A 13,432-nucleotide genomic window follows, 5' to 3' on the forward strand; every position below is an offset into this window, starting at 1 on the left:
ATTAGTAAATGAATCACATGTAAATGAATCACATGTGAATGAATCACATGAAAATGTATCACGTTAATGAATCACATGAAAATGAATCACATGAATATGAATCACATGTAAATGTATCATATGAAAATGAATGAATAAATAAATAAATAAATAAATAAATAAAATGAACGAATCGTTCATGAACGACACATCACTAGATGGGACTCCATCAACTGAGGGAGTCTGATGTTGTTACCAATCCACCTACTGATATATTTTTGGGAGGAAACCAGAAAAAACCAACATGGACACAGGGAAAATCTATCTTTTGCCACCTGTCATCATATCTCAGGGGAAAAAATCAACACAAAAAAAAAATGACTATCCTTCTTTTAAACAGTAAACACCTAAAATTACACAACCTTTACAAAAATATTAATTAAAATGAACGGCAGAACATGTACCTAACTATTCCGAGCACTAAAGGACTGTTTTGAGATTTGTGCTTCCGTTCGAGTGTGTGCGTGTGTGTGTGTTTGTGTGTGTGTATATATATGTGTGGTTTTTTTTTTTCAGGACCTTTGCTTTGCTGCGTTTAGCGCGCGGAAGTCGTGACACCGGAAGTAAAAGACTTTGTTGTTCACATGAAAACCCATCTTCAATCCGTAGCGACGAGAACATTAGCGAGTTAGCCGAACTGCTAATCTGACGGAAAAATTGAAGATTTAAACCGTCACCATGTCTCGGGGATCCATTGAAATCCCCCTGCGGGACACAGACGAGGTGCGAAGACTTTTATACTCACTATAAATGTCACATTTCTCACAATTTATGTGTCGCAAAAGGAGCTTTGTTGCTTAGCAGACCACCCATGCTAACATGCTAACTGCTAGTGTCATGTCAGTATATTTCTATTTTCATTCTAACGCAAGGATTATTATGGTATAACTGATTCGTCTGAAAGGTTTTTACACTTTAATAGCAGGATCAAGTAATATTTGGTTACTTAAAGTAATTCAGTAGGTCCTTAATATTTATAATATCCTAGTCAAAGTCACTTTAATTATTATTTCAATATGCATTTGTATGCAGTTACATCCTCAGTTATATAATGAGTGTTATTATTATTAATTTCTTAAATAATTGTAAAATAATATCATCTGGACACTTTTTTAATAAAAGAAACGAGAAAAAAAGGACAAATGTGACTTAAAATGTTTAAAATCTGCTCTGTTTTATTTCCATTAGTAATATTAGTAGTAGTAGGAATAATAATAATAATAATTAAAGTTCAGGAATATGAATTGTTTAACGTACCTGATATTTGAATAAATTTAAGTATTGTTATTGTCAGAAATGTTTGAAGTAAACCCGTGCCGCAGTAATGAAGGTGTCAGCTAGGAGTGAAGTGATTATAATAATATTAATTAAGCAAAAATATTAACATTGTGATAGACTTTTATGAGTTTTATGGGTATTATCAGTTGTGTCGTTGCTTTGTTTTCCCTCAGTTTCCTCGTTAAGTATTTAAAACAGGTAAATAAAATGGAAACGTACTATGAACTTCGGTTTCATATTGTTGTCGTTATGCATGTTTGAATAATGAGCCGAATATTTGAGTAGTCGGAGCATAAAATAAGGGGTCCGTTGTCCATCTTTAGGGAAAGCGAGGACGCTTTTATCCAGTTGTATTTTTAATAGAAATAAATCCGCCGTAGTGTTTTGGTGCTTTCCGGTAAATCGCTGTCTACCTGAAACACGACATGACTGACGGCTGATTGGACTTTCATCCCTGTTTTTGTCCTTCAGGTGATTGAGCTGGACTTTGATCAGCTTCCTGAAGGAGATGAAGTGATCAGTATCCTGAAGCAGGAGCACACACAGCTGCACATATGGATCGCGCTTGCTGTGCGTATTTCATTTCATTTCATTTTTGTGTGAAAGAGAAAGTGTGAGTGAGAGTGTGTGTGGAGGACTTGGAGGTTACACACTTTCTTCCTCAGTCACTTGACTTGACCTTTTTCTGTTGGTGATTGAGGTCATGTTGGGAATAAAAGGTAACACTGAAGAAAGTCATTATCGGTGACTCTGGGTGTCTGCTAATGCTAGCGTGCGTATGACGTCATGCGCCGTCGACTAGGAAGCGGCTTATACTTCCGGTTATTAAAAAAACCCGCTAGTGTTATATTTGAGACGATATTACCGTTCTGATATCCACACACTAGATGGTAGAGTACACAGTGCATAGTGTAAGTGTATAGTACTTCATTTGTAAGGGTGTAGTACTTCAATTAGTAAATCTCCCCCGTGCCACGCGCAGACCAAACAATTGATAGAGATTCGTTGACAACGATTTTCATAATCGATTATTATCGATTAGTTGTTGCAGCTCTAGTTGTGTGTAAAAGTCTGATTAATCTCGTGTGTGTATCGGATGCGTTCGGGTGAGTTCATTAACCCGTTAGTGAAGCGCTTCAGTTTACCGCTGTTCATTCACTGTTCAGCTTCAGCCGACACGGCTCGTTCTTATATAAACAAACACGAGTGTAAACACAACGGGCGATATCCAGGTCGGTAAAAGCGAAAAAGGTCGCGTCCGAATACCATACGATAAGGTAATTACGTAGAAATGTCGTCTCCTGAGGTCATAAAGACATTTCGTAGACTCTCCTGCCTCTCTGTGTAGCTGGAGTACTACAAGCAGGGGAAGACGGAGGACTTCGTGAAGCTGCTGGAGGCAGCGCGTATCGACGGAAACCTCGACTACAGAGACCACGAGAAGGACCAGATGACGTGTCTGGACACTCTCGCTGCGTATTACGTCCAGCAGGCTCGCAAAGAGAAGAACAAGGATGCAAAAAAGGACCTCATCAATCAGTCGACGCTCCTGTACACGATGGCGGATAAGATCATCATGTACGACCAGGTGAGAGCGAACGCAGAATTACACACGGGACAGTTGTTTGTCCTGCAGATGATGACACACCGTTTCGCTTGTTGTTGTTTTTTTTTAACGTAACAGAACCACTTGTTGGGACGAGCCTGTTTTTGCCTGCTGGAAGGGGACAAGATGGATCAGGCAGACGCCCAGTTTCACTTCGTCCTGAACCAGTCCACTAACAACATCCCCGCGCTGCTGGGTGGGTAACTCCTGCAGGACGCCACTCACACGGTCTAGAGCAGGCGTTCGCAAACTAAATGTATTTATTTATTTTTTTTAAAACTGGAAAAAATATTTCATGCACCCTCTTTGTAAAATAATCCAACTATTCAAAAATCACACACGATGCGTCCGTCCCCGTGACGCAGCATGAGCAGCGGTTCGACAAGACGCAGTTGGCTGGCTTCACCCTCCTATTATGTTGGGGGGAAAAGTTACATCCATTATGTTATGGGTCAGAATGACTTCCACAGTATAAACACTCACAAAGAAACAGCTTAAAACAGTAAACCTTTATAAGAAGAAATATTTGCATGAAAGTTCAATGACCCGAAATGAGGAAAGTCAAAACATTTCAAAGAGAAAAGGAGAGATTAACCAGTATTTCGGACGTCTCATATGTGGAAATGGGTCAATTTGACTCGTAGCATAATAGGAGGGTTACTCGGAACATCCAACTTAGAGTGCTGTTGAAACGGATCTTTCTTACTTGTTCACGAACGCAGCGTTGGTCGTCACATTGCCTGGTCGGTAGCCGTCGTGTGATGACGGGGAGCCGACCGGGTGGTGGGTGGGAACCGGGAGAAGAATTGCTTCACGGACCTCGCTTTGAGAATCTATATTATCTTCAAAAATGCACACGGTAATACGCGATGAGTCCGTTTGTAACTATTATCTTGTTCCTCCCTCACAGGTAAGGCTTGTATCTCCTTCAACAAAAAGGACTACAGAGGATCTTTGGCTTACTACAAAAAAGCTCTGCGCACAAACCCCGGGTGTCCAGGTGAGGATTTCTTTCAGCTCCAACCCCTACAGGATTAAATAGATGCGATCGTGACGGACACGACGGAAACGTCGGCGCTTTCTTTGGTGCTGAGAAATGAACAGTTCAAGTCGAGTGGGGTTTTAAAATCGTCATTCCTCTATATAGCTTGTAGACATCGGAAGGAAACTGGAATGTCGTTTCTTCAGGACCACAAAAATGGTCCAAATGAACTTTTCCACGATATTCGAATTTTCTTTAGATGCACCTGTATCGTGTAACGTAGCAGCACAAGACCACAGAACACAAGACCTGCTTACTTTACTTTACTTAAAATATACTACATAAAATGTATAACGTGAGTGTAAAACTACAAGCCGTTACAGCGGAACGATAAACGCGACTGTCGGATATCACCTTCCTGTATCGTAGAACCGATTATCGATGCTTGCCGGTGATATCGTGAAGTTGTTGTTATGATTTATTATTATTTTTTGCAGCTGAAGTGAGGCTTGGGATGGGTCACTGCTTTGTGAAGCTGAACAAGCTGGAGAAAGCTCGTCTAGCCTTCAGCCGCGCCCTCGAGCTCAACCCGAAGTGCGTGGGAGCCCTGGTCGGTCTCGCCGTCCTCGAGCTCAACAACAAGGAGGCTGACTCCATCAAGAACGGCGTGCAGCTTCTCTCCAGAGCCTACACCATCGACCCGAGCAACCCCATGGTGCTCAACCACCTGGCCAACCACTTCTTTTTCAAAAAGGTAACGAGATTATTCCGCGAACACCGCACGAGTAACGTTTTTAGTTTACGTAAATGGAGCTTGCGCATTTCAGATGTCTTACCTTTTTGTTTTTATTTTTTAAAAAAAATAAAAAATAGGATTACAGTAAAGTCCAGCATTTGGCCCTTCATGCGTTCCACAACACGGAGGTAGAGGCCATGCAGGCGGAGAGCTGCTATCAACTGGCTCGTTCCTTCCACGTTCAGGTGAGAACCGGGTTCTTGCTCTCCGAGGCCTGTGAGATGTGGGTTCAACGTGTCGAAGCATTAAAAGTCTTTCTTTTTTGGTGTAGGAGGACTACGACCAGGCTTTTCAGTATTACTACCAGGCTACACAGTTCGCCTCGGCCACCTTCGTGCTGCCGTTCTTCGGCCTGGGACAGATGTACGTGTATCGACGAGACAAAGAAAACGCCGCCCAGTGCTTCGAGAAGGTCTTGAAGGCGTACCCGAACAACTACGAAACCATGAAAATTCTCGGTTCGCTTTACGCAACGTCAGACGACCAGGAAAAAAGAGACATCGCTAAAGTAACCCTCGGTTTCTACGAGTGACGTGGATTGTAAGTTAGTTTACAATAAATGAGCAATTAGATGTCGATCTTTTTTTGTCTTGGCGTTCTAGGGCCATCTAAAGAAAGTTACTGAGCAGTATCCTGACGATGTAGAAGCCTGGATCGAACTTGCTCAGATTCTGGAGCAGACAGACATCCAGGTATGATGGAGATGCTTCTGTAGGACTGTACATGGATTGACGCTTTTAAAATAAAAAAAAAAAAAAAATTCTAATCACTTCCTCCTTATATAGGGTGCTCTGTCGGCATACGGCACAGCCACACGTATTCTCCAGGAGAAGGTACAAGCTGACGTCCCCCCTGAGATCCTTAACAATCTGGGGGCTCTGCACTTCAGACTGGGGAACCTTGGAGAAGCAAAGGTAGTAATGGGTGATGGTTTGAGTGTAGAATAGCTGTTGCTGTGTGAGTTTGACCGAATATACATTTGCCTACATTTCGCGTTTGAGTTTCAGATGTTCTCCCAGTGTCTGTATGTGTTACCTCGGAGTTGCCTGTTTTCATCCCATCTCCCAAAAACATACTATGACTTTGAATCGATGGCTCAAATTTGCCCCTAGGTGTGAATGTGTATGTACGGTGCACTGCCATGAACTGCCACTCCATCTTGGGTGTATTCCTGCACTCAGGGTTCCTGAGTTCCTGATAGGCTCCGGACCCACTGAGATTCTGACCAAGATAAAGTGCTTACTGAAGATGGAGTGATGGCACTTGGATGGGATAGGATTGCATTGGGCAGGATTGGATCTGACGGTTTTGGGATTGGATAGGATTGTGTTGGGCAGGATTGGATCTGACGGTTTTGGGATCGGATAGGATTGCATTGGGCAGGATTGGATCTGACAGTATTGGGATCGGATAAGATTGCATTGGGCAGGATTGGATCTGACAGTATTGGGATCGGATAAGATTGCATTGGGCAGGATTGGATCTGACGGTTTTGGGAACGGATAAGATTGCATTGGGCAGGATTGGATCTGACGGTATTAGGATTGGAAAGGATTGCATTGGGCAGGATTGGATCTGATGGTATTGGGATTGGATCTGATGGTGTTGGGATTGGATCTGATGGTGTTGGGATTAAATAGGATTGCGTTGGGCAGGATTTGAATGGCTTGAGATTGGGATTGGATTGGGCAGAATTGGAAATAATGGGATGCAGCAGAATTGGATAGGATTAGATTGTTTTGGATTGGATGAAATGGATTTGGATGGTTTTGGAGGGGATCGGGCAGCATGGTGGTTTTGATAATGTCGTATAAATTTGAAAAGGTTTAGGGAATCTACAGTTTCTAATCTGAGTCATGATAAAGATCTATGCATTTTAAACATATCCATATATTTTTTTTCTAATTTATTTATTTATTTATTTATTTATTTAATAAATATTTTGCCCATAACTTCTCTCTATGGTTCTTTTATGTAATAACAGAAATACTTCCTGGCCTCTCTGGAGAGAGCCAAAGCGGAGGGTGAGCACGATGAGCATTACTACAACGCCATTTCCGTTACCACCTCCTACAACCTGGCGCGGCTCTACGAGGCCATGTGCGAGTTCCACGAGGCTGAGAAGCTCTACAAGAACATCCTGAGAGAACATCCAAACTACGTCGACTGTAAGAAATTAGAATCCCCCCCACCCCGTATATTATATACCTAGCAGTTCTTAATGTAATTATCATCATTTATAATTTATGATCTTTAATAGGTTACTTGCGTCTCGGAGCAATGGCCCGTGACAAGGGCAACTTCTACGAAGCCTCAGACTGGTTTAAAGAAGCTCTTCAGATCAACCAGGTAGTTATTCACTGATCTTATTCATCAGAAACTAATTAAGCCTACTAATTAATCAGCTTGTCTTTGGTTGGTTGTCTGACGTGTCGAGCGAACGATCTCATCCCGGTCACGTCGATTACCGAAACGCTCCAGACTGTCTCACTTTGCGCGAAACACGACTCGTGAGATTCTGCTCGACTTTCTCGTCGCATCTCTGAATGGTAGCTCCGCCTCCTATCGGTCTAGATCGCCAGCTCTCGTTGAGAAGTAACGATGTGTGTACGTCGCAGACCGCGTGAGCTCCGGGTTAATAACGTGTCTATGTCCTGGCAGGACCACCCAGACGCTTGGTCCCTGATCGGAAATCTCCACTTGGCCAAGCAGGAGTGGGGTCCCGGCCAGAAGAAGTTCGAGCGTATCCTGAAGCAGCCGTCTACTCAGAACGACACGTACTCCATGCTGGCGCTGGGTAACGTCTGGCTGCAGACGCTACACCAGCCCACGAGGGATCGAGAAAAGGTTCGAGATGTGGTTCAGGGTTTACGGATTAACGCTGGAGTCTTCTCGGCTCATCTTTTCTCGCTTCTCGTTCTAGGAAAAGAGGCACCAGGACAGAGCTTTGGCCATTTATAAACAAGTTCTGAGGAATGATTCGAAGAATCTGTATGCTGCCAACGGTATCGGTATGTATCCACCAGTTACTCGGTGTACATGTGAGCAGAGTGTTATTAGTCTTGTTGTTCAACTCCTAGCGAAATAGTCAGTATTTATTTATTTTTTTTAAACGAGCGTCGTTTTCTTCAGTACTCCCGAGCGGAGAAGAGTATTACGCACCCACACTGCTCTTGTGTCTTACCCAGGAGCTGTTTTGGCCCACAAGGGTTACTTCCGTGAAGCACGTGACGTGTTCGCGCAGGTCCGGGAAGCCACAGCGGATATCAGTGACGTCTGGCTGAACCTGGCGCACATTTACGTGGAGCAGAAGCAGTACATCAGTGCTGTGCAGATGGTGAGAGAGAGAGAGAGAGAGAGAGAGAGAGAGAGAGAGAGAGAGAGAGAGAGACAGACAGACAGACAGACAGAGAGACAGAGAGAGAGAGAGAGGCAGAAAGTGACAGACAGAACTGACCGACACAGAGAGCAACACAGAGAGAGAGAGAGCAACACAGAGAGAGAGAGAGAGAGAAACAGACAGAAAGAGGGAGAGAGAGACGGACAGAGAGAGAGAGACACAGACAGAGACCGACACAGAGAGCAACACACAGGGAGAGACAGACAGACAGACAGGGAGAGACAGACAGACAGACAGACAGGGAGAGACAGACAGACAGACAGGGAGAGACAGACAGACAGACAGGGAGAGACAGGCAGACAGACAGGGAGAGACAGGCAGACAGACAGGGAGAGACAGGCAGACAGACAGGGAGAGACAGGCAGACAGACAGGGAGAGACAGGCAGACAGACAGACAGACAGGGAGAGACAGACAGACAGACAGGGAGAGACAGACAGACAGACAGGGAGAGACAGACAGACAGACAGGGAGAGACAGACAGACAGACAGGGAGAGACAGACAGACAGACAGGGAGAGACAGACAGACAGGGAGAGGGAGAGAGAGAGAAGGAGAGAGAGAGACAGACAGAGGGAGAGAGAGAGACAGTGAGAGACCGACACAGAGAGCAACACAGAGAGAGACAGACAACGAGAAAGAGGCAGAAAGAGAGAGAGAGACAGAGACCGACACCGAGAGCAACACAGTGAGAGAGAGAGCGACACAGAGAGAGAGAGAGAGAGACAGAAAGAGGGAGAGAGAGAGGGAGAGAGAGAGAGAGAGGAACAACGAACATGATTTCAATGATTGTGATCAGAACCTGAAACTTGTGTCTTCAGTATGAGAACTGCCTAAAGAAATTCTACAAGTACCAGAACACCGAGGTGCTGCTGTACCTGGCCCGAGCGCTGTTTAAGTGTGGAAAGCTGCAGGAGTGCAAACAGATGCTGCTGAGGGTCAGTCATAAGTTAATACTTTTTATATAATACGGTTTCTAGAACGGCGTTCACGTATTGAAACACAGACCGTTAAACGTAAAAAATCTTGTATTAATATTGTGATAATAGCAATTCTTCTGTTATCTTATACACCACCGGTCAAAAGTTTGTGGACACTCGACTGAAACGTTTCTCATGATCTTTAAAAAGCTTTTGATCTGAAGGTGTGCGATTAAAATGTTTGAAATCGGTGTCGTAGACAAAAATATAATCGTGCCGGCACATTCGTTTCCTTCATTAGTAAACGAACTCGGAGCGAAATATTCCGAAAAGCAGCCGATAAGAGTCCAGCGTCGGTGTGAACTCCTTTAATACTGTTTAAAAATCATCTCAGGGAAATTCCTCAAGAAATCGGTCGAGAAAACGCCAAGAATACATTTCTGGAAACTCTACGGGAAAAGCGTGTCTACTTTGAAGATGATAAAATATTAAATTATTTTTTTATTTATTTGGGATTTTTTTTTTATCACAATATAATTCCCATAGTTCCCTTTGTGTTACTCCAGAGATTTGCTGACTTTATTATTATTCTAAAATGTGGGAAAGTAAAAATAAAGAATGAGTGTGTCTAAACCTTTGACCTTGTAGTATATATTTGCATATTAGTATTTGCGTTTGCATACTGGAAGCTGATTGGCTCTTACATTTAATGATACAATAACACGTCAAAACTGATGACTGAATTCACGGTTTTATAAAGTTTAAGGTGATTTCACGTGCAATTTTACGATGGTAATTAACGTCACGACATGATATAATAGCATAACACTACGCTGATATTTATCAAATGAAAAGATTTATAATGGTGGTTTATAACGAGGAGCCGGGATGGTTCTAGATTGTCGGAGCACGAAAAGAAGCGAACGGCGGAGTAATTATAAATCCGTACGCGCTGTTTATATAAAACCACGTCGGTGTGTTTCCTCAGGCCCGTCACGTGGCTCCCAGCGACACGGTGTTGATGTTCAACGTGGCCTTGGTGCTGCAGCGGCTCGCCACACTGGTGCTGAAGGACGAGAAGAGCAACCTGAAGGCCGTCCTGAGTGCGGTGAAGGAGCTGGAGCTCGCTCACAGGTACACTCACGCCACCAAATTTACAGCACAGATTTACGACAATTATTTCATATTCCGATATCCCAACGGTTCAGTATAACGCGTCTGTTTTTAACGTCTTTATGACTTATCTAAGTATTTCCATGCTTTTAGCGATTTAAAGGTGCAGTCTGTAATATTTATGGCAAAACATATCATAGTATTTTTCTGCAATAGATTTATGGTTTCAGGCTTCTCAGTCTTGTATCTCTCTGGCCTAAAAATGAGTTCCCCCCCCCAAGCCAAAAAAGAGCTGCTGTACCCTGACCCGCCCCCTTTTTCCTTATAAGGCAAGCGGGGTGGGTGAGATGCTAAGAAGGCTTTTCTTAGTGGATCCATTCTAATTGTAATTTCACCTCGCAGGCAGAAGAGGGTGTTACAGCTCGAATAAATATCCAAATCGAATCCGTATCCGTGACTCTAAGCCCGCTCTGTCCTCCTGCAGGTACTTCAGCTACCTCAGTAAAGCCGGAGACAAGATGAGATTCGACTTGGCGCTGGCTGCGAGCGAAGCAAGGTGGGTTCACATGGTGATTAATCGCGGTCGCGTGACGACCCCCCCCCGTATGTTTTATTAGAAGCGCCGAGATGCAGACCGGGCTAAGCTGACCTAGAACATGTGTTGCGATTGTAGGCAGTGCTCTGACCTGCTGAGTCAGGCGCAATACCACGTGGCCCGCGCCCGTAAACAGGACGAGGAGGAGAAGGAGCTGCGAGCCAAGCAGGACCAGGAGCGAGAGCTGCTGAGGCAGCAGCTGCAGCGCGAGCAGGAGGAGAAACGGATCAAGGAGGCCGAGGAGCAGAAGAAGCTCCTGGAGCAGCGAACGCAGTACGTGGAGAAGACCAAGAACCTCCTCAACTTCACTGATGAGATGAAGGAGTCTGCGAAAGAGAAGAAGAAAGGAGGAGGCGGAGGAGGACGGGTCAGTCTCGGCCATTTTACCGTTTCTTTGTCATTTATATATGATTGTATAATTTATTTATTTTATTTTTTAACGATGACGCTGTCGTTCCTTCACTAGCTACTGTTTTCTCGTAAATGTATTTGATTGAAGTTGATCGGACCAAAAAAAAAAAAACCCGCAGCGTCACGTTACTGAGAAACCGCGAGGATAATCAGACTCGCGCTAAATAAATAAGCCTTCGGTTTTCTGCAGCGTGGCTCCACCCACTTTCTTAAACTACACGTGGCATGCGAGGACCTGTGCAAGGAAAAGGGGTGGAGTTATTTATTTATTTATTTATTTATTTATCTATTTATTCAAAGTCAGTAATTCCTCTTCTTCTTCTTTATTATCGATCAGCGTAAGAAAGGAGCCGAATACGACGACTTCGTCAACGACGACTCGGACGAGGAGCTGCCCATCCGGAAGAAGAAGAGGAAGGCGCCTCGCAGCGGGAGCGAGCAAGAGGAAGACGACGAAGATGGAGAGAAGAAGCAGCGCAGGAAAAGGAGGAGGTGAGGAGAACACGATTTATACAAGTACACAAATAAGCACGAGGTGATGAACAGGAACAAATTTTCAGTTAAACGTCAAGTTAAAGAGAGACGCTTTGAAAGCGCAGAGCTCCACGGTTCTGAGACGAGCTTCCGTTTGTTTCTTCAGACCGAAAGGTGGTGACGACGGAAGTGACGAGGACGAGGGCGGCTCGAGACCGAAAAAACAGCGCAAACCTCGAGAGCGCAAGAGGATCGAGAAAGTACAGACTTTTTTTTTTTTTCCCCCCTCCACTGTAAATACTGTACCTTCTACTTGATGTATCCGTACTGAACGTGTTTTTCTCCCGCCAGTCGAAACCCGAGCGTCTGCCGGCGTCTCTTAAAGGAAAGATCAAATCCAAGGCCATCATTTCCTCCTCGGATTCCTCTTCGGATGAGGACGGGCTGAAAATAGCCGAGGACCGGTGAGAGTCTGTGTATTTGTGATCAGTGCAAAACAGGAAGAAACCGTTAAACGTGAAAAATATTGCGATGATAGTAATTCTTTTATCTTATACACGGCCGGTCAAATGTTTGTGGACACGCGACTGAAACGTTTCTCATGATCTTTAAAGACCTTTTCATATGAAGGGGTGTGATTAAATGTGTGAAATCGGTGTCGTAGGCACCATTTTATTTACAAAAAAGTATTTTTTTAAATTGATGAGTCGGAGTGAAATAGTGCAGCGTGTTAAACTCCTTTAATACTGTTTAAAAAGCATCTCGGGGAAATTCCTCAAGAAATCGGGAGAGAAAACGCTGAGAATACATTTCTGGAAATTCTCGGCGAAAAGGGCGTCGACTTTGAAGATGCTAAAATATTCAATTATTTAGGATTTTTTTTTTTTATCACATAATTCCCATAGTTCCATTTGTGTTACTCCAGAGTTTTGATGACTTGATTATTATTCTAAAATGTGGGGGGGGGAATAATAAAAATTAAGAGTAAGTCTAAACTTTTGACCGGAAGTGTACATCCCGCTTATTTTCTTGGTCTCAGGCATCGGGACAGCGGCTCGGGATCGGAGGACGGAGGCCACCAGAAACGCATCGCGTCCGACAGCGAATCCGACGAAGAGCGGCGCCGCTCGGCCAACTCGGAAGAGGACGACTCCGGCAGCGAACGGCCGGTGAAGAAGAGGAGGCCGCAGCCCCAGTCCGATTCCGAGCAATCGGACAACGAGAGCAAGAGAAGCCGCTCGGACGGTTCCGAGGACGAATCCCGGCCCGGTTCTCCAGCGCCAGTCTCAGAGCAGGCCTCCGAAAACGAAGGATCGCCTCAGCGCTCCGATAACGAATCCGAGCCCGAGGGATCCAACAACGAGGCCTCAAACAGAGGCTCTGACGAAGACAGTGACTGAGTTTAACACACTATAAATGTGTGTCATGAATTATCCCCCCCAATGTCCTTTTGTTCTTTGTCCTAGATTAGGTCATGATCATGTATCTTCTTTGGACACCTTTTATCTGCTGGTTGAGTAGATGATACTTTGGTAACTCCTTTTTTTTTTTTTTTTTTTTTAAACCCCCCCCCAAAAAATGGTGGAACTTTTTTTTTTCCCTGGGTGGGGGAGGAGGGGGTGAGTTAAGTTTTGAGTAAAAATGTTACTTTTGTGTTTTTCTCGTGCGGTGGATATTTCAGAATAAATCAAGATGGAGCCCAGATACTTCACAGAAATGAATTGGTTATAAACATGTACATTTGTACCGAATTAAAATAAATCCTTTTGAATCAGGAATCCATGTTTTCTCCGTTGCTAAGAATAAAACATTTCATTAAA

The 13,432-nt window shown here is 44.1% G+C and overlaps 1 protein-coding gene across 1 annotated transcript; it reads left to right on the forward strand.

Moving 5' to 3' along the window:
- The first annotated feature begins 580 nt into the window (after nucleotides 1-580).
- On the forward strand, nucleotides 581-13,390 carry ctr9 (CTR9 homolog, Paf1/RNA polymerase II complex component). The gene is made up of 23 exons (XM_017477870.3): nucleotides 581-762; nucleotides 1,789-1,887; nucleotides 2,666-2,905; nucleotides 3,002-3,119; nucleotides 3,834-3,923; nucleotides 4,403-4,659; nucleotides 4,779-4,886; nucleotides 4,973-5,209; nucleotides 5,304-5,393; nucleotides 5,487-5,615; nucleotides 6,686-6,869; nucleotides 6,962-7,050; nucleotides 7,363-7,548; nucleotides 7,625-7,712; nucleotides 7,890-8,038; nucleotides 8,921-9,037; nucleotides 10,008-10,153; nucleotides 10,617-10,688; nucleotides 10,806-11,094; nucleotides 11,476-11,630; nucleotides 11,779-11,872; nucleotides 11,964-12,076; nucleotides 12,652-13,390. Exons 1-23 carry the CDS (start codon nucleotides 718-720, stop codon nucleotides 13,010-13,012), a joined length of 3,456 nt encoding a protein of 1,151 aa, XP_017333359.1. The 5' UTR covers nucleotides 581-717; the 3' UTR covers nucleotides 13,013-13,390.
- The last annotated feature ends 42 nt before the right edge of the window (nucleotides 13,391-13,432 follow it).

Source organism: Ictalurus punctatus, chromosome 10 (genome assembly GCF_001660625.3).
Source record: "Ictalurus punctatus breed USDA103 chromosome 10, Coco_2.0, whole genome shotgun sequence".
Classification (NCBI taxonomy): Eukaryota; Metazoa; Chordata; class Actinopteri; order Siluriformes; family Ictaluridae; genus Ictalurus; species Ictalurus punctatus.